The 26340-nt window shown below is 42.8% G+C and overlaps 1 protein-coding gene across 3 annotated transcripts in view; it reads left to right on the top strand.

Moving 5' to 3' along the window:
* trim62.1 (tripartite motif containing 62, tandem duplicate 1) overlaps positions 1–26318 on the top strand; it is an 80720-nt gene extending 54402 nt beyond the window's left edge. For 2 of the 3 annotated variants that reach the window (XM_043675620.1, XM_043675619.1), the window contains exons 2-5: positions 6604–6699; positions 15180–15436; positions 23567–23682; positions 25279–26318. In XM_043675620.1, coding sequence (XP_043531555.1) covers positions 6604–6699; positions 15180–15436; positions 23567–23682; positions 25279–25829 — 1020 coding nt within the window. In that variant the 3' untranslated portion in view covers positions 25830–26318. Of the gene's footprint in view, positions 1–3314; positions 3402–6603; positions 6700–15179; positions 15437–23566; positions 23683–25278 lie in introns of those variants that run through there. The other variant, XM_043675621.1, reaches the window with a different exon arrangement.
* Positions 26319–26340: the final 22 nt, after the last annotated feature.

The raw sequence follows: 26340 nt of genomic DNA, 5'->3' as shown, positions 1-26340 counted from the left end.
TGAAGATTATGGAAGGCAGGGAGCCTGCCGGAGGTAAAGTATTTCATGACTTGATACTGAAGAAGAACGAGGCCCAAACAATCTTGGATGAGATCCTAGAGAAAGAAAAATGAATAGGATTCCTTTAATTTTTGGAAGGAAGTAAAGGAATTGAACCAGATCAGAAAAGGAGGCCATACACTCCTTTGCAGAGCAATAGCTGGTCTGCTAAATGTAGGCCTGACACTTACTGGTGGAGGAAATAGCCACCATTGTTCCTTCTGCTGATTTATTATCTTGTGTTCCTTGCCAGAAAGTGCTAATTTATAAAGTTCAATTGAGGATCAGCTGGGCCAATGTATGATTGAAGAGCCTCTTGACCTGCATTTATTGAGGTTCACGAATGAAGAACAAGCTCTTGGGAGACTTAACAGACCATGCCCTCCAGAACTGTACCCAAACATTAATGAAAACCACACCAAGTAGAAGGAAGCACGTTGGGTCGGGGAGAAATAACCATCGAAAGAAAAAGAAATTCCAGTCATATCTCACTCCCAACCTAGACAGAACAACTAAGAAACTGAACTCCCTCTTAAAATGCTGTGCGCACACCAGAAGTAGGTGTGGGACCAGAATAATTCTTTTATTGAAGTGCTCTTTTGGAGAAGTACTGTTTAAATAAGCAAGTTGCCGAGTGTGCATTCAGCTGTGACCACTTTACAAAAATAATGCACAGGGATAGGGTGCTGCCAAATTCCTAGAATTGGTCAGCAACATTATTTTTTTAAATCTCTCTGCCCAAGCATTTGTTTACAGAATATTTTAATCAGCTGTCATGTTGTAACAAAAACAATCGTGTTCCTGTTTTGAAAGATTCTGGATAAATTGCAATCAGCAGCAGAGAGACAGACAGTGACATGGAATATGTCGCATATTGTCTGCTTTACTTGACAACTGTGCTGCCAAGTCTTTGATGGGGTTAAAGTGAAAATTGAACCTAGTTTAACTGTAATCAGTGTGGATTAATTCCATGTTGGATTGTACAGTTCCCAACTAAACTACTAGGAAAGGGTCTCCACGTTACTTGAACATGCTGATTTTCTATGTAGTTTTGATTTTGATATTTTGTGCTCCCTCTAGCTAGTTCTGTGAATGCTGGTTGCCTTCCAATTCCACACTTAAATACCCAGAATATCGTCCAGGCTTTTCATCTTGCATTCAGCAAGACAAATGCAAGATAATTATTTATTCATTCATGGCGATTGGGTATCGCTGGTTTGTCCAACGCTTATATCCCATTTCTCAGTGCCCCGGAGAAGGCACTAATGAGCCGCCATCTTGAACTCCTCCAGTCTTTTATCAAACCACCCCAAGGCTGAAAGCAGTTGAATTAAAAACCAACTGGTAAATAGTCAAAACAGTTCATACTGCAGGAGAAAAGAGTGCTGATTGGTTGACAAGTTTAATTCGCTGAGGTGTTGCCATGGAGAAAGCTTTGGGAATTTACAGGCTTCCTGAGCTCCTGGGTAATTCAAAAAAGGCAAAAGCCCTCACTGTGTTCCTTTCCGTTTGTAGAGAAAGAGTCCCCAGGAGGGAATGCAGGTAGCTTCCAGTTAGCATAACCTTAAGTATTTTTTTTTGCGAGAACCCAAGCAATAAGTTCATTCATCCATTCAATGGGGACATCATGGGCAAATCCAAATCTGTTCTTAGAATCATAGAATTCCGACAGTGCAGGAACAGACCATTTGGTCCATACTGGAATCTCTCATTTCCCAATGGTTAACCCGCCTGGTCTGCACATCCCTGGACAGTTTGAGCAATTTAGCATGGCTTATTCAGTTTATTCACCTAACCTGCACATCTTTGGGCTGCAGGAGGAAACCAAAGTACCTGTAGAAAAGCCATACAGAGACGGAGAATGTGCAAACTCCACACAGGCAGTTGCTCGAGGCTGGAATTGAACCGGGTCCCTGGTGCTGTGAGGCAGCAGTGCTAACCACTGAGCCACCATGCTTGTTGTCGGTGTAGATGTTTTTGTTCAGACTTTTCAAACGTGTTATGACATAACCCTGGAGCAATGAGTCCAGGCCTTCCAGCCTAGAGGTAGGGACACTACCACTGTAACACAACAGCCCTTTGTTTAAGCGTCAATAATGTTACTGTGTCACATATAAGGAAAGCAAGTTTTGCTAAAAGTCATTAGTGAACCATTTGGATTTTTATGAAAACCGACGGTGGTTTCGTGATCATCATCCAACTTTTTAATTCTCAGACTATCATTGAATTAAATTTGAGAGTGTCCCCAGTGCATACCTGGATCTCTGGATTTCAAGATCTGCTCCAGCATTGTTTCCGCTAGGCCATCACCCTCCCTTTCTGGTTCCAGTGTAAACATGATTATATTTGTGCCGCTGTCAACAAGACAGGCTGAGCGTTTCTGGCTTGCCATGAAGACTTGCTTCCCTCCTGTTATATTGGAGATTTAGGAAAGTGCTGAAAAATATGTTGCTGGAAAAACGCAGCAGGTCAGGCAGTGTCCAAGGAGGATGCTGCCTGACCTGCGCTTTTCCAGCAGCACATTTTTCAGCTCTGATCTCCAGCATCTGCAGTCCTCACTATCTCCTAGTAGATTTAGATTAGATTAGATTACTTAGTGTGGAAACAGGCCCTTCGGCCCAACAAGTCCACACCGACGCGCCGAAGCGCAACCCACCCATACCCCTACATGTACCCCTTTCTACCTAACACTATGGGCAATTTAGCATGGCCAATTCACCTGACATTTAGGACAGTGTTTACCTCCAGAGAATGGAGGCTGAGAAGCCAAATATCTTGACCTTCGCCATTCCACTGTATTCTTGAGGGTTGAAGAATGTGTTAGAAAATTTAATTGTTAACGTGTTTTCCTCTTTTTTTTTTTAAGAAAACATTATATGATCTTATATAGGTATTCCCACTCTGTCCATAATTAATCAAATTCCTTTCTGAACCTGCAAGGATGATTCCTTCTAATCTCTCCCTTTTGAGGAATGCCAACCTTATCTTCCCCATGTGACAACACAGCAGTATCCAGCTGTGTGTGGGAGTTGGTAGGTCAGGCTGTCTGTGCATCTGTACATATGTCATGTCGTGATTATATCACAGGCATATGTAGCTATCCCTGTGCACACATTGTGGTTAAAAGTCACATTTGTATATTGCTTGATAAATCTCACAAATTCATATTATAATCTGTATTTTGAAGTATTTGCATATTCTGTGTTTGCAGATAAAAATTGGCTCCTGCTGTGATGTTTCTGCTCCATGGAATGGCAAGTGCTCTGGCAGTGGGGTTGAAATTTTTGCAAATGGTTTTGCAGCATAAGGAATTTCAGCTCAACAACACGCAACAGAGTTCTATCCATAAGGAACAGATGCAGGTGGAAACCACAAATAGCAGGCAGTAGCACAAGGTCATGGGAGTAGGGAAGGGGAGAAATGTCTGCATCATAAAAGGGAGCCGAGGAGTGTCAATGTGGACCGGGGGTGGAGGGAGAAGAAGATTGCTAATATAACAGGGAACTGGTTCATGGAAACAGTGACCAAAGTTATCCAGGAATAAGAAGGAAACACAATGCCTTTACAGTACTGTGACTATCTCTATTCCTTTACAAGAACAAACCATCACCCCATTATTTTGCTCCTTGCCCATTCTCCATGACACTTTAATGGAACTTAAAAATGATCTCCTGAGAAATGTCTTGAGCTTGGGACCATTTCATTGGGTGGCATGGTTGGGGTAGCCCTTCTACCTTCCCACATCTTCCAGCTTAAGTTCAGGGTGGGAATGTTTGTGGCTGGCCTCCATGTTCTGTGCCAACTGAGGCTCTTCATTAATGCCCACTCCAGGATCTCATTCTGTCACCACTTATATTCAACTAGTGACGTTGCGGCAGTCACAATGAAGGGATTTTAAAAAATCACTCGTTGGCTCAGGAGCAGATCAAAGAAGCTGGCATCAGGAAGGGTTCACTGCTGGCTATCACTAGCCAACAATTTCCCCCTCCTGCCCAAATTTCCATGACACCACCCCACCAACTATCGCCAGGGCCCTTTGCTGATACTGGGCCTCTGGTGTGTGCATTACAGGCAGATAGCACCATTCCTATTGTAGTGCTGCTGACCTCTGACTGTCCAACAGCTCTGAGAAGGTTGGGATCTCTACCTCCTGGGGCCCCTGATCCTGTCAGACACTTAATACAGTAGGCCTTCTCCAGAGGAGATGACTGAAGCCCTCTCATTGGCTTAACAGCCAGTAGACAAGTCCATTCTCACTTGGATTACACTGTCCCCTCAGTGTTCAATCTCCCCACATGACGAGTCCAGACTTTGTTAACCTACTCTGATGCTTAATGCAGAGTGTGATCGTCACACAGGAAGTGGTATTGATGCTGGTTTGCTCAGGGTCAGCACTGTAGTCACAATCTGTCCTTCCATTCTTCAAAAAGCCAAAAAAGGACCATACAGTCAATTTCATATCATCATCTTTCAGAATTGTTTCTATTAGGTGGGACTTGACCTGTCTGGAGATTATGTTGCTGGGGATGTAAACTTCAAGGTCTTGACGTTTTCTTAAAAATGAAAAGTTGAAATGTCATCAAGACATTTTAAGATAAACTAGTAATTTAAATTGCTGTGGACTGCCTCCACCTTCATGTTTGTTACTCGCAACTGAGAAATTTGTTTTGGAGTTATACAGCGTGGAAACAGACCCTTCGGTTCAACCACTCCACGCCGACCATAAGCTCGATCTAAACTAGTTCCACCTGCCTGCGCTTGGCCAATATCCCTTCAAACGTTTCCTACTTGTACTTATCCAAATATCTTTTAAATGTTGTAACTGTGTACCTGCATCCACTACTTTCCCTAGCAGTTCATTGCACATGGGGACCACTCTCTGTATAAAAAAAATTGTCCTTAATGTCTTTTTTAAATCTTTGTCCTCTCAACTTGAAAATATGCACCTTAGTTTTGAAATCCCCACCCTAGGGAAAAGACCCTTGTCATTCACCTTATTCATGCCCCTTGTGATTTTACAAACTTCAGTAAGGTCACCCCTCACCACATACGCTCCAGTGAAAGACAGTCCCAGCCTTTCCAGCCTATTGTTATCCCTCAAACCTTACAGTCCCAGCCACATCCTGGCAAATATTTTCTGGAAAAGGGTGGTGGTGTCAGTGATGGTAATGGTACTATTGGTGGTGGTATTCAGTCTTGCAGAATAGGATGGGGTTGAAACTATATGGAATCCATGCCAATGCCATGCAATTTCAGGTACATATACTGCAAGATGTAAAATGAGGACATATGCCAGAGATATCAGCACAAATTCTAGGTTGACACTTTAGTGCAGTACTGAAATGGTGCTGCTCTGTTAGAGGTGTCATCTTGTGATTGAGATGTTAAATCAAGGGTCTTATCTGCCCTTCCAGGTAGACAAGAAAGAGCAGAGAAGCTTTCTTTAATATCCTGGATAATAGTTATCCTTTGACCAACAATAAAAGGTTATCTGATCAGTGACACACTATTCTGTTTGGGGGAACTTGCAATGTACAAATTAGTTACTGTGTTTTCTATATTGTAACAGTTACTTCAAAGCATCTCATGAATTGAAAGCAGTTTGGATTGCCCCAAGATTATGAAAGGTGCTAAATAACAATAAGCCATTACTTTTTCAAACTGAATTATATAAGATTATGTATTCCTTGTGTGAGGCCTAGTTGCTGCTGTACTAATCTCCACATTGTAGTTGTCAGCATATTTGCATGTCCGCAGTTAGTCAAAGTATATACAAACCTGGCTGTGCCACTGCAGGACTGTAGCTGGGTAACCTAGTTTTTTTTTAAGAATGGCATTCACCCTTAAATGATTAAACCATTAAAGCGTAGAACTGGTTTTTAGCATTTGCATAAAGATTGGTGACTGATCTGTAACAAAGCAACTAGTTTAGTTATCCAAGGTCTTGAAGGTTAACAATTCTTTTTTGTTTTAAATGTCCCTCTTGCTCCTTTTGGATGCTGGATGTTACATTCAGCCACTTCCTCCCATCTCTGCATTTCTCCTCAGTTGGAACAGCCTCACTCTCCAGCTCCTCCACTCCCTGTGCGATCTCTTCTGAGCCCAGCACCAGGCCAGCAAACCTGGCATTGCTTGCTCTGCCGTCTGCAGCTCTCAGCACTTGCTGCTTAACGCCTGCCCTGTCCGCTTTGATGCTTTTCTCACCCTTTTTACAAAGCCTTGAAATGCAAGGAGAAGCTGGTTGTCTGGATTATAGACTTTGCCACCTCCATGTAATGATTTGATGTACATACGTTTCAGCGCAGTTATCAAATTCCGGAATATTCAACCTTAAATGTTCTTTTCCAAGACTTTTGGATAGTCAATTACTGAGAGAGAGGAGGAGCCAGTCTTTAAGCTGACCAGTTAAGGGTTTCCAACAGGATGATGGAATCATGGTCACTTTGGTTGCCTTTATCTCAATTTGGCAGCATTATGTCAGGATCAGAAACTACTAGTCTAACTTGTGCCGATGATATTGTCTGTGTGCCAATCAAACATATTTGCATTATTTTTTAATTGCAGAGGGAATTGAAGGATCAATACGAGGTTTTGCAGGACAGTGAGCGTGGACATGTGAAGGCTTTACAACTACTCAAGCGGCAGCTCTCTGAGACAAAGGTAAACGTGGAAAAAGCACATTTTCATTTTCAGTTTTCTTCCGTCATTTCCCGAGGCTCCAGACCTCTGCAATCACAACTGCCCTCTTAAACATGAGGCAATATATTGCAGAGTTTTTGGATGGAGTGGCTCAGTGCTTAGCACTGCTGCCTCACAGCATCAGGGACTTGGGTTCAATTCCAGCCTCCGGATGATTGTCTGTATGGAGTTTGCTCATTCTGCCCCTGTCTGTGTTGGTTTCCTCCCACAGTCTCAAGATGTGCAGGTTAGGAGGATTGGCCATGCTGAATTTCCCCAGTGTCCAGGGATGTGTAGACTAGGTGGGTTAGCCATGGGAAATGTGAGATTACAGGGATTGTGTGGCGGTGCTGGATCTGGGTGGAATGCTGTTCTGTGACTTGGTGCAGACTTGATGGGTTGAATGACCTGTACCTGACCTGCAAAGATTCTATAAGTGTCTTGTAAATTCATTTCGTGTAAAGAGGGCACTTATATTTGTACAGCACCTTATTACATGCACAAGCCATTGCAAAGTACTGAGCTCCATATGCACTACTCTTTATGATGGGCAGTAATTGCTGGTTTGCAGGCAATCTCAACAGCTAACCTGTGGTCACAAACATTTGCAGATAACAATTCAAATAAGAACAGGTGGAGGCCATTCAGCCTGTCTGATCAGTTCAGACACTTGTTTAGATCATTGGCGGATCCATCCTCCCAATTCTTTGTCTTTGCCATATGTCATTTGACTGAGATCCTTAACTAAGTGTCACTTCTGCCTCTGTGGTTTACACTTAACTGCAAATCAGAAAGTTGTTGGTCACAGTCCCACACCAGAGCCCAAAACCTCATCTGAAACTGTAGTGTAATGCTTATCGCACTGCTGGAGATACTGTCTTTCAGATGAACTGTTCACCTGAAGCCCTATCAGATGGCCATAATAATCCCTGATGCTGCTTCTCTGGAGTGCTCCTTGGTTCGGTTGGCTATCGTTTGCTCATTTTACCCTGAAAAAGATGATCTGATCATTATCTTTTTGCCATTTGTGGGACTTTGCTACGTGGTTTCAATCCCCCTCTAGAGTATTGCTTTTCCTGAGGTCACAGTGGGACCCAATCATTATCTTGTATTGGCAAAAAAAAATGCTGATCAGCCCAGTTGGTTGGAGATGAAAGAGATGTTTTATTGTACTGCGGCTAGAGGGATCCTATTAGTCAAGACACTGAGAGAAATCAAATATTTTCATGTTTTAATATCCATTTGAAAGGAATATTTAACTTCACACTTGAAAGACAGTTTATCATCTCTCAGGTAATTCACTGGGGAGTCCATCTAGATTACGTACTGTACCCTAGAATCCTTACAGCATGGCAACAGGCCTTTCAACCCATCAAGTCCACACCAGCCCTGTGAAGAGCATCCCAACCCCCTAAACTATCCCTCCATTTAGCATTGCTAATCTATCCAGCTTGTACATCCCTGGACATTTTAACATGGCCAATTCACCTAATGTGCACATCCTCGGACTTTAGGAGGAAACCAGAGTATCTGGAGGAAACCCTTACAGACACTGGGAGAATGTGCAAACTGCACCCGAGGCTGGAATTGAACCCTGGTCCTTGGCTCTGTGAGGGTTCGATGCTACCCACTGAGCCACCATGCTGTCCTGTAGGCCTGCAGTGGATTTGCAATCCCTGTAATCTCACATTTCCCATGGTTAACCCACCTTGTTGACATCTTTTTTTGAGATGACATCTCATCACCCTCCATTAGAATGAAACCTAGGACACCTGGGGTGACAATTTGAAACCATAGTTTTAACCCCATGTAACAAATAAGTGATTATGGTGCCTGGGATAAGGGATGGGCACAAGGACTTGTATCGATGTGTAATAAATAGGGTCCTTTTGCTGCTTCAGGTAACTTCTTCTGCCAGAGAGAGAGTCATAGAGATGTACAGTACAGAAACAGACCCTTTGGTTCAACTCGTCCACGCTGACCAGATATCCCAATCTAGTCCCACCTGCCAGCAACTGGCCCATATCCCTCCAAACCCTTCCTACTCATATATCCATCCAGATACGTTTTTAAATGTTGTAATTGTACTAGCCACCACCACTTCCTCTGGCGCCTCATTCCATACACATACCACCCTCTGCATGAAAATGTTACCCCTTAGGTTTCTTTTATATCTTTCCCCTGTCACCCTAAACCTACGCCCTCTAGTTCTGGACTCTCTGCTATCGCAGTATGTCATTTCATCTGTCTTGAGCTATCCTCACACGTCGAATGGGACTCCTCTGTAACCCACACTGTGATATCCTTCACCAAGTTCGATCCAGGCCAACTCCTTTTTCTGCTGCTCTCCATATTGCCCTTGAGAAACCATCTTGCTAGCTATCTCTAATTTCTGCATTACATCTTCTGTTACCATTTGTCCTAAACAGGCAAACTTATCTACTTGTTCTAATGTGCAGTCTTTACTCTAGTTTCTTCTAATATATTACTTGCAACTTTTTTTTTTTGTGTTTTTGGTGTTCTTACTTGACCTATGCTAGATTTTAACTGATCAATATTATGGGATCTCTCCTGAGTCAGTGAATAGTGCTGTGGCTTTAGCTTACTCTAAGGATATGTTCTTGTCTCTAATTTTCACCTCTATATTCATCTAATTTCTGAATATTTGTTCTGTGTACAAGATGAACAATTTTGGCAAAGGTACACAGCCATGTTGTACTCTTTGCTTCAGCAGAAACTGACCTCCAGCTTAATATTTGGGTCCAGCATAAGTTTCACATTTGGTTCTGTCAACATCAGATTTCAATATCATAACAATTAACCCAATTTTCAGGGGCTCTGAAATATCTCTAAATATCTTTATTTACTTCTACAAGTTTATTCTTAGAATCCCTACAGTGTGGAAGCAGACCATCCAGCCCATTGTGTCCACACTAACCCTCTGAATAGCATCCCATCAAGACTCCACCACCCTCCCACCCTATCCCTGTAACCTGCATTTCCCATGGGTAATCCACCTAATCTGCACATTCATGGACACTATGGAACAATATACTATGGCCAATCCACCTAACCTGCACGTCTTTGGACTGTGGGAGCACTCTGAGGAAACCCATGCAGACATGGAGAGAATGTGCAAACCCCACACAGTCAGTCAAACCAGGTCCCTGGCACAATCGGGCAGCAGTGCTAACCACTGAGCTGCCATGCCCCCCAGATTGTTGTTTATTTAAATTGTTCTCTTTCCCTACACCAGGGCTAAATCCAGGGTGCACTTCACTAATTTCTGCTTCCAATATGTTATTACTTTTTGCTGTTATGAGTTTCAAGATCATTTGATTGAGATGACTCATTTAAGCTTTTTGTTGTAAAATGATTGCATTCCATTGCTTTAGGGTTCTTTGGGACTAAAATAATAAATGTCTCAAATTACTTGGAATATATCCTTTGGTATACATTTGATCACAAATTTTATTAACACGTCTAACATTGTTCCTCCAAATCCTTTTAGATGTTCTGTTGTTACTTCATCCAAGCCTGGAGCTTTTCCTGTGCTCATCAATTTCAAAGCATTCTTTCCCTCTGATATCATAATAATTTGTTCATCGTTTGCCTGGAAATCTTGAACTCCCTTGATTTACATCATTGTACGATTCACATGTACTCTGTTCATCTTTTTCACACTGCAAGCCTTTCAAATAATATTTTACCAACTTTGTCTTTTGAAGGGTCAGGTAGAATAAAAGCAAAATACTGCAGATGCTGGAAATCTGAAATACAGACAGAGAGGGCTGGAGAAACTCAGTGGAGAGAGAAACTGAGTTAAAGTTTTGGCTCCACTACAGTTCTTCCTCAGAGCTGAAGCGAAGCAGAAATGTGATCTTGATTCTGGTTGTTGCAGAAGTTTGATGCCATTGTGACATTAATAAGATATATTTAACTACCAAAGGATTTCAGTTTGTCTGAGACTCATTTGATGAATGTGGAGTTGACTGAGAGGTTCCTGGGTTCAATCCTTTGACCATGTCAGATCATTGTATCTCCTGGGATGGTGCCTGGCATTCTACAGTTAACCTTAGCAATTTGGAGTAGAGAGGACGAATTTGGCCAATTTCTTCACTTGATCATGATCGAGTGGCCCTTGCTGAAGAGAGCATGTGTGTGGACTTTGACTGAGGAGAAAATTTGGTTTCTTCATGTAATCAAGTAGCCTGCCAAAACTCCTTTTCATTATTAAATTCTCAAATGAAGAATGCCATGTTAGGTTTGGATGACTCCCAGCATCTTCAGAACCATAAAACAAAAAAGAGCAAGAATCTTCTGGGAAGAAAGTTCTTCAGAGACAAAGTTCTTCTTGTGAAAGAGTAATTATTTAAGCCAGTGTTTTAATAATTTTTATCTCTTCAATAACAGTCAACATTAGGACTTTGGACCAGGTCAGTTTCTTCACTATTCGTTATTTACAATTTAGAATGCTTCAAGTAGGTGTTTGAGGTGAATACTGTCCTGTGTGCTCTCTGTAAAACATGGCGTATGCACAACACTTTCCTGCAAATTATCTTACTCTTCTGAAGAGGGTGACTTTACAATGAGTGGCAGTCTAAAGACTCTGGTTTCCAAATGGTAGCTCCAAGTGTTTGTCTGGGCCTGGGTGTAAAGAGCAGTGGTCCACTGCTGGGTGTCTGAATGTGATGGGACAGCATCACAGCCTAGATTGCTTCTCTCCACTCGGGCCCTTCTCCAGCGGGCAGTGAGAGCTTAGGAACAAGAAGGCTCGGCTTGAGATGGAGGTGGAGGCAGATTAGGCCGTGGCTTTCAAAATAAACTGGACAATCATCTGAGGAGAGAACAATTGCAGGACCACAGGGGAAAAGCATGGAATGGGACTGGCTGAGTTGGTCTTGATGCTAGTATGATCATGACGGGCTGAATGAACATACAGAATGGAAATAGGCCATTTGTTTCCTCAAGCCTTCTGGATTCAGTAAGATGATGTGTTTTGAATTCCTGATTCCTATATACACTTGACAACCCTTGATTTGCCGGTCTGACAAGACTCTATTCACCTGTCCTAAATAGATGGCTGGCTCCATCACCTTTTTGAGGTGAAGAGTTCGAAAGTTGCACAGCCATTTTGAGAAGAAAAAAATTCTCCTCATCTCTATCCTGAAAGGGTGAGCCCTAATTTGAATAATAGTAGCCCTTGGTTCTAGACTCCCCCTCAAGAGGAAGAATCATTTGCACATCCTTTTTGTCAAAATCGTCAAGAACCTACAAACATGCACCAAGTCAACCATCATTCTTCTAAACAAGCACAGTTTGTACCATAAGAAACCCACTCATTCCAGGTATCAATCTGATAAACATCCTCTGAACCATGTCCGACATATTTATATGCTGCCTTTAGTAAGGAGACCTAAACTGAACACTATTGAATAAATGGTCTCGTTAAAGCCCTGTATGGCTGAAAGACAATATCCTTACTTTTATGACCTCTTTCTGTGCTGTGACCACTCTGTGTCTCCATGTAGTCATCTGAACATATGGAGCAGGAGTAGGCCACTGGGTCCCTCGATCACTGCTGGTTTAATTATTCCAGGTTCCTGCCTACTCCAATGACCTTTTACCCTTCTGCTTGTTGATAGTGTGTTCACCCCTTCTCTTAAAAATGTTCAAATTCCACTGCCTTTTTAGGAAGTGAATTTGAAAGACTTTTATGACCCTCCGAGAAAGGGATTCTTCTCATCTGTCTTAAATGGGGTGATCCCTTATTTTAAAACAGTGGCCTGTAGTTTTAGATTCACTACCAAGAGGAACCTCTCCACCTCCCCCGCCAAGGGCACATATGTTTCAGTCATATGATAGAGCGAATCATAGAATCCTTACACTGTGGCAGCAGGCTATTCAGTTCATCAAGTTTATACCAACCCCCTGAAGAGCATTCCAACCAGACTCCCTGTTCCTGTATTTCCCATGCCAATCCACCTAACCTGGCGGAAGTGAGTACTGCAGATGCTGGAGATCAGGGTCAAGATTAGAGTGGTGCTGGAAAAGCACAGCAGGTCAGGCAGCATCCGATGAGCAGGAAAATCGATGTTTCGGGCAAAAGCCCTTCATCCTGAAATGTCGATTTTCCTGCTCCTCGGATGCTGCCTGACCTGCTGTGCTTTTCTAACACCACTCCATTCCACCTAACCTGCATGTCTTTGGGCTGTGGGAGGAATCCCGCATAGACACTGGGGAAAACATGAAAACTTTACACAGACAGTTGCCTCCAGGGAGAATCGAACCTAGGTCCGTGGTGCTGCGAGGCAGTAATCTTGACCACTGGGCCACATCTCACCTCTTACACATCTAACCCCCAGTGGATATGAGCTTAGCCTGTCCAATCTTTCCTCATAAGACAACCTGCTTGTTCTGTCAAAAATTCTTGTCTAAAATAACCAACCAACCTTGTACATGAAGAATGCAGTCGTGCAAGATGATTAGTGTTTGTGGATCGCTACAAGAGTTGATAGATTCTCATTAAATGAGTCATATGGAGCAAAGGGTGGTTACTGGAGATGAGGTACAATCAGACTTGATTTACTACAATGGACCACTGTTATATTCTGATTCAGTGCTGTCGCGAAAATGACTAGAAAAAAATGTAGCAATGAGGAAATGGTGACTATACAGAGTTTGTCTGCGATAGTACACCAAGTGCAACATATGTTTAATTCAAAACATCAGTCAGTAGAAGTTGAATTGGATTTTAAGCAATTTGGATAGTATGGTACGGATTCAACTGAAAGAGAAATGGAGTTCTGGGAACAGGTTTTTTTTAATTCTAGAGTTACTTTTTTTGTGTCTTCCTGGCCTTTCAATTTATTACTTTCCTGAACGTAGTTGAATGAGTAATTCGTGTCACCTTTGCCTAATGGCCAGTTGATAGAGCAGACTAATCACAAATGAATCCTCATATCTTTAACCAAAGATTGCAACACCTACTGTCCAGTGGGAATCGCTGCATAGCAATCAGAAGCCTGTGTGGGCTTCCACTGCTGGCCCTTTACTTCCTAGTGTAGGTGAACGGAGGCTAGTTGTAGTGTTCCGCCAGCTCCAGCTGAAATCGGCTGACTCTGTACAAACCAGGGATTAAAGTTGGGATTTCCAGGTGTCTGTGACTCACATGCAGTTGGCTGAACCAGGATGTCTGGTTTTGTAGATGAGCCAGTAAGAGTTCTGCGTCTTTTTGTGCCACTGCTGTCTACCTCTTGTTGGGACAAGTCTTTGTAAGTGGTCGCAGAGACTTGGAATAGCAGGTTGGATTCCTACACATTTTAACAGTTTAACACCTTTTAAGCTCGTGTGCGTGCGTGCATGTGTATGTGTGTGCGTGCGTGTGTGTGTGTGTGTGTGTGAGTGAGCGTGTAATATTTTCACCATAGCTATCCACAGAAAGTTGGTTTCTTTGTTTGACCGACACAAAACTGTTGCAGATGTCTCCTGAAACTGGTTGCTAGGAGTTTAAAGGAAATTGGCCTGTTATTTTCTTTCACTCACAATCCCACTGGAACAGATAATGGGTTTTGCTTGGCAGACCCTTACTGTTCAGATTGCCATTTGTCAAAAGAAGGAATCTGACTCTGTTCCTGTCTCTCTCCAGATTGGCAATTGTGCAGTAGTTGAGCAGTTTTTGAGTGTGTCATGTCATAAATAACAGGTATTGTTTCTCCTTGGGGCACAGGAGGTTGAGGGGAGATTTGATAAGTGTACAAGATTCTATCTGGTTTAGGTAAGGTAAAGAAAATAAAACTGCTATCGGGTGATGGCACAAGAGTTAGGGGACACAAATGTATAGGAGACCGTGGATGTATAGGGAAAACTTTTTTTTAATGCAGTGAATGATTAGGAGCTCAATGCCTACGAGGGTGGTCAAAGTGGAGAAGATGAAAAGGATTTCACAAGGAAATTGTGGATAGGCACTTTCAGGAAATATCAGGGAGGAGGTGGAGTGGTAACATAATTGGACGAATGATCCAAACCCCAGGCTAATTTCTAGGGGCAAGGGTTCGAATCCCACTATGGCAGAAGGTGAATTTGAATTCAATAATAAAAGACCCAGATTTAAAAACTGGGCCTAATATGACCATTGTTGTAAAAACCCATCTGGTTCCCTAATATCCTTTTTAAGGAAGTGAATCTGTTGACCTTTACTGGTCAGGTCACCATGTGACTCCAGACCCACATTCCTGGGATAATTACAGTTGGTGAATAAAATGTCAACTTAGCCAGTGACACCCTATATCCTAGGAATTAACTTTTTTTAAAAGCCAACAGAAATAATTGTTAGACTTCCCCCAAAGAATCACTCAAATGATAGCAAAATGAGAGAACCAATTATATTCTGTTTTGTGAGTGTGAAGAGTTGATGTTTCCTTGCTTCAGACTTCTCTTCTGTTTGCTCCTATTTTGCTCAGTCTTCTGCGAAGAGTCTTCGAGCAACCATTGCAGAAGCCTTTGACCGCCTGCACCGTTTCTTGAAGGAGAAACAGAAGTCTATGCTGGAAGAGTTGGAGACCGACACAGCCCGCACCCTGAATGACATCGAGCAGAAGATCCAGAGATACAGCCACCAATTGCGTGAGGTGCAGGAGGGGATGCAGATCCTGCAAGAGAAACTTGTTGAGGCAGACAAGCTGATTTTCCTGGAAGGAATCAACACCACTTTGGAGAGGTAGAGCATACACTAACCATTTATTGTGTGGCATATTTGTGTTTACTTGATCTACTAAAGAATTTCTCCGCCCCCACTCCAGTCTGACCTATCACCCTCACCTTGACCTCTTTCCACCTATCACATTTCCGACGCCCCTCCCCCAAGTCCCTCCTCCCTACCTTTTATCTTAGCCTGCTGGACAAACTTTCCTCATTCCTGAAGAAGGGCTTATGCCCGAAATGTCGATTCTCCTGTTCCCTGGATGCTGCCTGACCTGCTGCACTTTTCCAGCAACACATTTTCAGCTGCTTGTTGCTTACACTCCCATTGCATTGTCGAGGTCATGCAGCACGGAAACAGACCCTTCAGTTCAACCAGTTCATGCGGACCATCATCCCAAACTAAACTCATCCCACTTGCCTGTGCTTGGCCCATATCCCTCCAAACATTTCTCATTCATGTACTTGCCTAAATGTCTTTTAGATTTTATAACAGTACCAGCATTCACCACTTCCTCTGGAAGTTCAGTTCAGACATGAAACACACTGTGTTTTCTCAAAAAAAATAGTTGCCCAACATGTCTTTTTAAAATCTTTCTCCTCTTGCCTTAAAAGTGTGCCCCCTAGTCTTGAAATCCCCTACTCTAGGGAAAATACACCTGCCATTCACCTTTATCCATACCCCTCACTATTTTATAAACCTCTACAAGGTCACCTCTCAACCTCCTATGCTCCAGTGAAGAAGGTCCTAGCCTAGCTAGCAATATGTATGGGTGATTAATTGAATTTAGATTCTAAATGCCAAACTGGGATTTAATCCCAGTTATGGACCTGGCCAGACACCCTGCCCCCACGCCCACATCCCCCCCCCCCCCCCAAGAAGATAGCCCAGACCCTACATTTTCTAGTTGTTTGAAGCAGATGTAAGGTGAATATTCCAGCAGCAATGCAGCTGGTTAAACCACTTGGTTTCAAACAAAACAGAATTTATTTACGCACGGATAAAAGAAAACCAAATTTAAATAACATAATTATTTGAAGACTCAACCCACCTGAAAACGTGACTTCACCAAGAGCTGTTTCAAATACTTGAAACATCCCCAGAAACACCCCCTTGGCAAAACAAAAGGTAAAACCAAACGCAGGTTCTTGTAGGAGAGCGATTGCAGAGAGAGAGTCAGCCAGAAAACCTCTGTTGAATCTTCAAACAGACTGCTTGCTAAAACCAAACCAAACTCTGAACTGGGAGAACTGGCCACTCCTCTTTCATTGTACAAGTGTTTTAAAAGAAAGGCTTAAAAGCCTTCTCGTGTGTATATATATCGGAACCAGACATATCGGAACCTCTGCCTTTATGACCCCATATGAAACAAAACCAAGGACAGAATAACCTTGTTAAAGGAACAGCATTGTCACAAAGGCATGCTTTTAGGGCATTAACCTGGGCCTTGTGATTACTGGTCTAGTGATATTATTACTGTGCCAGCAGTTCAGTGTGGACTCAATGGGCCAAATGGCCTGCTTCCACATTGTATGGATTCTATGACTCTATCTGTAGACACTGAGAAAACCTTGTTTACCATTATGTTAATGATATTGCTCTTATAATCCATCAGTCATTGAGGTCGGTTAACTCTGTGCAGTAGTTTACTTAAAGCATGTAAACAAAATTACAAGTTTATGAAGCTTGTAGCAGCAAACCACTTGATTTGGGCCTATGTAATATTAACTGCCAGGCAGAGTTGCAAATATACAGCACAAGGAGACCTCAAAGGTGAATTCTTTTAAAGGCAAGGTACACTTATACAATGCCCTTCTTTCCCATTGAAAACTTAAATATTTACAATTACAAGTGAGCCTGTAAATTGTTAATTTGCTGATCTGTCTAGACCTCATAATGGTGACTTTGTTTGGCAGTCCCTTTGACTTCTGGTCATCATTGATATTGCCTGTCATTTCAATTTACATTGTCAAGTTTTTCTTTCATGGGCTGCAGTTACTGTCCCAGAATTTGTTTATCTTGCTGCATTGCAGTTATGTTTACTCCCAGGTTAGCCACGAACAGGTCTAATTCCAAATACATCAAACCTTCCTGGCATTTACTGTTTCGTTCAGTGACTCAGTTTGAATCTTCTGGTTTTATTCCCTGGATTTTTCTAATTTCAGTCAAAACTTGAGCCTTCTATTAGTCCAGTCTTCGCAATCTGCTTGAATAACTGTCCAGTCTCCCCAGTATTTGTTTCTTTTTATTTTCTTTGAAGTGTGGATCTCTTCCACTTTCTGCTTCAGTGGTTGTTTGGTTTTCTCCGGTCTGCTGTTCAAGTTCTTTCCCTAAAGCATTATTGCGGGAGTTTATTTCTGAGCGGCCTGTCTCATGAGAAATTTGCACGTCATTGTTGTGTGTGTGTGTGCTGTGTATCTTCACCTGTTTTGAAGGTCTAGTCATTTTCTCTAGCATTGCTGTGAGCCCGAGCTGATGTGCTTGTAGTTCCCCCTGTTGGGCATTTATTTTTTCATATTTTCCTATAAACTGGCAACCTTTTCATTGAATTGATTTGCACTGAGCCTGAAGTTCTTTCTGCATCTGTTCTTTCCTGCTGCTTTTAATTTATCTTTTTCAGCTGAATGGAGGTTATCACTAAAGAGTTCAACTCAGTGATTGTTCTTAAATTTGAATTTGGCTTGAGCTGATTTTTCGGCCTGTCCCTCTTGAATTTCACTTTTCTCTCCACAGCAGAGAGCCATGGTTTTATCTCCACTAATTCAGAAGAGAGTGTTTTCTTCCTTTATATTTAGACCTGCAAGTGTTTCTTAAGTAGCGTTGAACTTTCAAGGAACTATATACCGGAACCTCTTGGTCTTTCTGTTCGACACATTACCCAGGGTCTTACCATTAACTGTAAAGTCCTGCCCTTATCCATTTTACCAAAACACAATACCTCACGTTTATCCCAATTAAACTCATCTGCCACCCCTCAGCCCAATTGGTCCAATTGATCAAGATCCCTTGGTAATCTTTGATTACTTTCTCCATTGTCGAGTATACAACCAATTTTGGCGTAATCCGCAAACTTACCAATCGTGCCTCTTAAATTTTCACCAAATTGTTTGTATAAATGACAAACAACAGTGGACCTAACACCGATCCCTAAAGAACACTGCTGGTCAGAGGCCTCCAGTCTGACAAACAGCCCTCCACCACTACCCTCTGTCTCCTACCGTCAACCCAATGTTGTATCCAATTGCCAAGCTCTCCGTGAATCCCATGTCATCTAGCTTTACTAATTAGTCTACTATGTGGAAGCTTGTCAAACGCTTTACTAAAGTCCATGTTGACAACGCCAACCCCTTGCCCTCATCTATGTTATTAGCTACATTCTCAAGAAACTCAATCAAATTTGTGAGATATGATTTACCACGCACAAAACCATGCTGACTATCTCTAATCAGTCTTTGTTGTTCCAAATGCACGTAAATACTATCTCTGAGTTTACTCCAACAACTTACCCCCCCTACTGATGTCAGACTCATCAGTCTGTAGTTCCTCGGCTTCTCCTTACAGCCTTTCTTAAATAAAGGCACAATATTAGCCACCCTCCATTCCTCTAGCACCTCACCCAAGACTGTAGATGATACAAATATCTCTGCCAGGGGCCTCCCAATTTCCTCCCTAACTTTCCACAGTGTCCTGGGATACACTTAATTTGATCCCAGAGATTAATTCACCTTTTATGTTTTTAAGGCCTCCAGCACCTCCTCTCTCTAACATGGACTGTTTCAAGACATCCGAGATTTATTTCCCAGAGTTCCCTAGCCCCATGTCTTTCTCCACAATGAATACTTACACAAATATTCATTTAGTATCTCTCATCTCCTGAGGTTCCACACACACAGACCATCTTGTTGATCTTTAAGGGGCCCTATTCTCTCCCTAGTTGCTCTTTTGCCCTTAATGTACTTTTAAAATCTCTTTTTGGATTATCCTTAACCTTATCTGCCAAGACTATCTTCTATCCCTTTTTTTTTTCCCCCTCTTGATTTCCCCCTTAAGAATGCCCCTCGACCTTGAATACTCTTTAAGAGATTCAGTTGATCCCAGTCGTCTATACCTAACATATCCGGTCAGGCAGCATCCAAGGAGCAGGATAATCGACGTTTTAGGCAGAAGCCCTTCATCAGGAATTGTGAATCAGGAATTTATTGTGAACAGTCTGCCAGTGTTAGTTATATTCACCACTCTTTAGATCATTAGCATATATCACCAGGTTCTGGTTTGTGAATCACTTCATAAACAACCTCTGTCAGGATGACAAATTGCCTTTATTGTAGTTTAAAGGTATCATTGTGCATTGTCTGTTTGGGTCAGTGCATGGCTTTTGATAGCTGCATCCTACTTTATTCTATAGAGTACTGCCTCTGCCGATGGCCTTTACTGCAACATTCCTTGAAAAATTGATTGAGAGGTGGGCATGCAGAAAGCCTCCCCTTCCACATGTTTTGCTATGTTTAGGCATTCCAATGATTGTAGGAGAAAGTGAGGACTGCAGATGCTGGAGATCAGAAGAGCTTATGCCTGAAACATCGATTCTCCTGCTCCTCAGATGCTGCCAGACCTGCTGTACTTTTCCAGCACCACACTCTTGGTTCCAATGATTGTGTCAATTGTTGACTTTGTACTTGGGGACTTTAAGTTTTTTGTTGATCTGCGAGGATCGCTTTGTAATTACTTCAATTCCTCAGTAGTTCTTTGATGTACTAAGTCTTCCATTTGTGTAGGGAGTCTTTCTGGAAAGCTTGCAAGGGGCAGATGCAGCCACTAACTCAACCATTGTTTTTGTGCATCCCATCTGAAAAATCCCATCATACGGCCTCTTCACCGTACCTGCTTACAATGTCGTCTTTGCAGTCTATAAAGGTTCTGTACACTACATAAATTATAGTCGGTGAACAGAAGGGTTCAATGTGATTCTGAATTGGTATTCTAATGCGATCCATAACTTTTGGGGACCTTTAGCTCTTCAATTGTTAATCCTGACATGTTAAACCTGTATAGACCTTAGTTCCCAATTACTAAGCAGATCTGAATGGCTTGCTTTTCTGCACTGGACACAGCTGAATCTAGAAACAATTGCTCTGAATGCTATTTAAAGCTTTACATTCTGATAGGAAGTCTGCTGTGACCAATTTAAAATAAGGAATTTTGTGGACATTCTGACAATTTACCTTTGACCTTTCCTCGTTTGTTATTAGTCCAGTCACACTCTGGTCACTTGCCTTTCTCAAGTGAATTAAATGGGCCTCTTGACAACAAGCTGTGTTTTCAATGCTGTCCAACGATGTAATGAATAAAGATATTGAGGGCCACCTGTCTCTTTAACATGATTTAATACTGTCCATATGTTTCATTTGTTGATTGACTTGTTTACTGTTGAAGCATGAAAGGCCTCATCAGCACAATGTTTTCCATGGCTATTCATCTGCTCATGTAAATGTTAATGGTTGAATAATCAATGGCTTGTTGGTGGTTGATTTAGAGATGGAAATGTGTTGCTGGAAAAGCGCAGCAGGTCAGGCAGCATCTAGGGAACAGGAGAATCGACGTTTCAGGCATTAGCCCTTCTTCAGGAATGAAGAAGGGTGGTTGATTTAGTTTGTTAAACACAATAAAAAAAATTACAAATCGTGAAACGGCAATGACAGCAAACTAACCTGTTTCTATGTGTGCAGCTTGCACACCCACATCCGACTAACTGTCAGGCAGAGTCTTAACATTGTATACACAGCCCATAGAGTCCTAAAGTGAACTCTTTTACATAAAACATTTGCTAACTCAGAAAACGGGCAATAATTTGACTAACTGCTTACAAAAAGCCCAAAACTTGACAGTGAAGTATAGAAATGATAATAACACTCTTGTCAGTTTTCACACTATTTCTTCACCTGTAACTGAGATGAGAGAAAATGGTGGCTCAGTGGTTAGCACTGCTGCCTCACAGCACCAGGATCCCAGGTTCGATTCCAACCTCAGGCTACTGTCTGTGTGGAGTTTGCACATTCTCCCCGTATCTGCGTGGGTTTCCTCCAGGTGCTCTGGTTTCCTCCCACAGTCCAAAGATGTGCAAGTCAGGTGAATTGGCCATGCCAAATTGCCCATAGTGTTAGGTGCATTAGTCAGAGGGAAATGGGTCTGGGTCGGTTCTCTTCGGAGGGTTGGTGTGGACAGTTTGGGCTGAAGGGCCTGTTTCCAGACTGTAGGGATTCTAATCTAAAAAAAATGTTTTAAGTCCATGAAAGTTGGAAGGCGGGAATCCAGATGTACCAGTTGGAAAATTGGTGGTACATTTCTCAAGGTCCAAATAAACAATACCTGGAAAGGTAGAATTTTGCCCTGAAAACATTATTCATCCTCCTTCATTTACGCCCATCTAATTAGAATTAATCCTCAGTGATAAATGGATTTTTATTTTCAAAGGACCATTGCTTCCTCACTTCCTGAGGTTGCTGACCCACCAGTCCAGTTCAGAGACAGTCTAATGGTGTAATGTTTTAGAGGTAGCATGGTGATGGAGAAGGTAGCACTGCTGCCTCACAGCCTCAGGGACCTGGGTTCGATTTCAGCCTTGGGTGACTGTGCGGGTGGAGCTTGCACATTGCCCTTGTGGGTTTCTGCCGCGTGTTCTGGTTTCCTCCCGCAGTTCAGCTTAGGTGGATTTTCCATGCTAAATTGCTCCAGGGATGTGCACGTGAAGTGGATTTGCCATGGTAGGGCTGCGAGGATAGGGTGGGATGCTCTTCAGAGTATCGATGTGGACTTGATGGGTCAAATGGCTGCTAACAGTAGTGTAGGGACTCTAGGAACACCTCCAGAGATTTGTCACTGTATTTGATGAAGACTCTCTGGTGCCTCCTTCCATTGTTCCAATTCCTACTAGCTCCCATTCAGTGCTTCTTGGGACGTGCCAGCCCTCAGTGACCTTCAGGGTTGCCCACTCCTTCAAGTTCAAAGTCGTTTCATTCAATAATTTAGCAAAACCTGTCCCGCTTTGCTATGTGTGTCACATCACTTGATTCAAATTATTAGTCAACAAACAAAATATGGGTTTAGATCAGAGTGGTGCTGGAAAAGCACAGCAGGCCAGGCAGCATCTGAGGAGAAGGAAAATCAATGTTTCGGGCAAAAGCCCTTCAGAAATAGAGGCAGGAAGCCTAAACAAAATATGGGTGTCTAAAACTGACTGGATTAAGAGCAGCAGACAATAACCAGTGAGATTTGAGGTGGGGAGGGGGAGCGTGAGGGCTACGACACGAGACCCCGGCTATAGCACACAGCATTTTCTGTGCTGTCATGATCATTGTCTTCAGACACTGGTGTCTGGTTAGAGTTGGAGATCAGTGCTGCTGCGAATTCCACTTCCTTTCAGGGGGAAGTTTAAAACCCATGACTTTCTGCTTTGCGTGTACACTTGTAGGTCAGTAGGTCTGACTCAACAGGACCTCGCTTTATAAGAACCAGGGAGCTCTAATCAATGAGTGTTGACAAGACTTTCCACAGAGTCAACGGTGCCTCAGTTTTGTACATTATTTCCCTAGACTGCATGTTCTGAAGTTAAAGTTCAATTTGAGCGACCGCTGCTTGGATGTTGTTGGAGCACGTTTTCACATAGTGCTCAATAATCCATGCCATATCTGATAGGCACAAGGTCAGAGTTTATCCTGATTCATCTGAACTGAAATCTAAAGTGACCTGATTTGGCATCATCTATTTCTGTTCATTTGAGCAGGTTTTCCTTTCCTTCTCTTCTTCGTCAAAGATTATTTCACTCAATATCACACAAGTGCACTTACTAAGTGCAGAGACCAAAAATGTTGAGATCTCAGCAAAGGAGCTATGATAACCATTTCACAATGCTTTACTCAAAGTTAGCATTTAATGAATTCTGCAGTAGCATGAACATATCCAGTTATACATAAAGGGATTGTTAATGTCTGTGCAGTATATGGCCTACAAAACCTCTTCATACTTTTCTGGATATAGAATAATGCACGACCGAGAAGCAGTTTTTTTGCTATCTGTTGGGTTATGTCTGCTTTGGTTCAGTTTTATGAGATATTTATTTACTGTCTGCTAAACAAAACCTTTCTCTTCCAGGTTAAAGGGAAAGATCCATGAGACCAATTTAACTTACGAGGATTTCCCAACCTCCAAGTATATGGGTCCCCTGCAGTACACCATTTGGAAATCCTTGTTTCAGGACATTCAGCCAGGTGAGTTACTGATAAATGAGGTTTGCCCAACTCTGGGTGATATCTCTTTGTGTGCTCAATCCTGAAAAATGCCAAACTCCTTGGTAGGATGGAGGTCATTAGGTAGTGACAGTCCAGTACCTGTTCCACGTGACTCTTTGCAAGTCTAAGCCAAGATGTGGAATGTGACAGGGCTATTTCACTCAGAACAGAGAGGAATAATGCTTTAGCCAGCCACTGGTTGAGATATCGGGATTGAACCAAAGACTTTCCTGGCTGGTAGTGTAGTGCCTTTTCACAATTGGGCCTTTGAGAGTTTTTGTTTTATTTAATGGATGTTTGGACAAGCTAAATTCCACCATGCATTTAGTTTTTTTAAACCTCCATGCTAAGCAAACTCAAAACCCCACAGCTACAAACTCCCATATAAGGTAGTCACTATCAACCTTAAATGGTATTCCTGACCCAGTGCACTGTTACCTGGTGCTTTTAATGCCGCAAAGCCTCCTGCATTGTTTTACGGGGGAAACTGGAGGCAGTTAGCCACCAAATCTTAGAGCTCGGCGAGGAATGGTCAACATAGTCGTGTGAAGACTTGACGGTCGCAAGAGAGGCAGCAGGGCAGGCGTCTACAGGCAGAACCAGAAAGGGGGAAAGCTGTTTCTATTGGTGAGAGGTTTGGGAAGAAGTGGACGCCGATTTAAGGCAATTGACAAAAGAGGAACTAGTAACATGAGGACAAAAGTTTTTACACTGAGTGAATAGGGTCTGAGGGTGTGGTGGAGGCAGAGTCAAAAGAGGCATTCAAAGAGAATTGGATCATAATCTGAAAATGAAGAAGGTATAGGTTCACTGGGAGAAAGTGGGGAATCAGAACTTAGTGAAATGTTCCTTTTGAAGAGCTAACACAGAGACGATGAGCTCAGGCCTGTACTATAAACTATCTGATGATGGTATCATCACATCCTTGTAACAGTTTATATGCTTACAAGCGGAGAGTGGTCAGAAGTAGCTGTAGGATTGAATACTGTCAAAATACCAAACTGTCAGCCACGATTCAGAGGTCGGACTCTCTCCTTTTAATCAAGAAAGCTCTAGGTCAAAGTCTCCATGCTGGGCACATGATCAAAGCTAAATCTCTATTGTAGTACTGAGGGAGTGCAGCACTGATGGGCTGGTTTTCAGCTGAGATGCTAAACTGAAGCCATCGTGAACTGGCTTCACTTACTTCAAAGAGGAGAGGGGAGGTGTTCCGGTTGCCCTGATCAAACCTTATTCCCCAGCGAGCATTCTTTTTAAGATATCTGTTTGTCAGCACTTTGCTGTTTGTGGGAGCTTGCTATGTTCAAATTGTTTGGTGTGCTTCCTACATCACAACAGTGAGCACACTTCAAAAGGACTTAATTCACTGAAAAGAAACTTTGGGGGTGTTGTGAAGGGCGCAATGCGAATGCAAGCTTCTTTCTGCTCTTTTTGAAGAAAGGGCAGAACACAGTGGAGATGAGCACGTACCCAATAAATATAAGATGAGGGTTACTTCACAGAGTCCAGTGATTTTGTAGTCGGTGCTCTGGCATTTTGAAAGGATTTGACGATTTTAATTCCTCCTCTTTGCAGTGCCAGCAGCCCTGACTCTGGATCCGATAACGGCTCACCAGCGCCTCATCCTGTCCGATGACTGCACCATTGTGGCTTATGGGAATCTCCACCCGCAGCCTTTGCAAGACTCGCCCAAGCGCTTCGATGTGGAGGTGTCCGTTCTAGGTTCGGACGGCTTCGACAGTGGTGTCCACTACTGGGAGGTGATGGTGTCCGAGAAAACGCAGTGGATGATTGGCGTGGCACTGGAGTCTGTCAACCGGAAAGGAAGCATCCAAATCCAGCCTTCAAGAGGCTTCTATTGCATTGTGATGCATGATGGGAACCAGTACAGCGCCTGCACCGAGCCCTGGACCCGGCTGAACGTCAAGTCCAAGTTGGAGAAGGTCGGCGTCTATTTTGACTACGATAAAAGCCTCCTGACCTTCTACAATGCTGATGACATGTCCTGGCTTTACACTTTCCGAGAGAAATTCACTGGCAAGTTTTTCCCATACTTCAGCCCAGGGCAAAGTCACGCAAATGGGAAAAATGTTCAGCCACTGCGAATCAACACCGTCCGGATCTAAACACGCGAGGAAATCTTCTGGGAAGAAATCAGAGCTCCCTTATTGATTCTTTTCTCTTATCCAACCTGCTTCCCTGATTTTAATTTATGACTGAGCCCATCATTTGTCTTCTCAGCCTCTGGTCATCTTAGGTCATGACAGAAACTGTCAAGAGGGCACAGGAGTGCCACCTGCTGTCAGTGTTTATCACTGCACCATTCCCATTGGCCCTCCAGGGATGACATCATTATGGTCCTGTGGAGTCTCCCCCTCTAATTCCCTTACCCCTCCTCTTCCAAATTTATTGGGGAAAAATAGATTCCCCTCTCTCTCTCTCCCTCTCCCTCCCTCCTTCCTTAGAATGACAGGATGGTGATCAGAAACTTATTGGGATGGGCAGAAGTGTCCATTTCTTTCCATTGCATTGTGCCACCTCATTTGATTTTATATTTGAATACTTATGTATTTTCTTTCTGTCTCTGTCTCTGTCTCTCTCTCTCTGTCTCTCTCTCTCTGTCTCTCTCTCTCTGTC

The sequence above is a fragment of the Chiloscyllium plagiosum genome, chromosome 34, assembly GCF_004010195.1.
Source record: "Chiloscyllium plagiosum isolate BGI_BamShark_2017 chromosome 34, ASM401019v2, whole genome shotgun sequence".
Lineage (NCBI taxonomy): Eukaryota > Metazoa > Chordata > Chondrichthyes > Orectolobiformes > Hemiscylliidae > Chiloscyllium > Chiloscyllium plagiosum.
The sequence above is the reverse complement of the archived record's forward strand: the minus strand, read 5'-3'. Positions and strand labels throughout refer to the sequence as shown.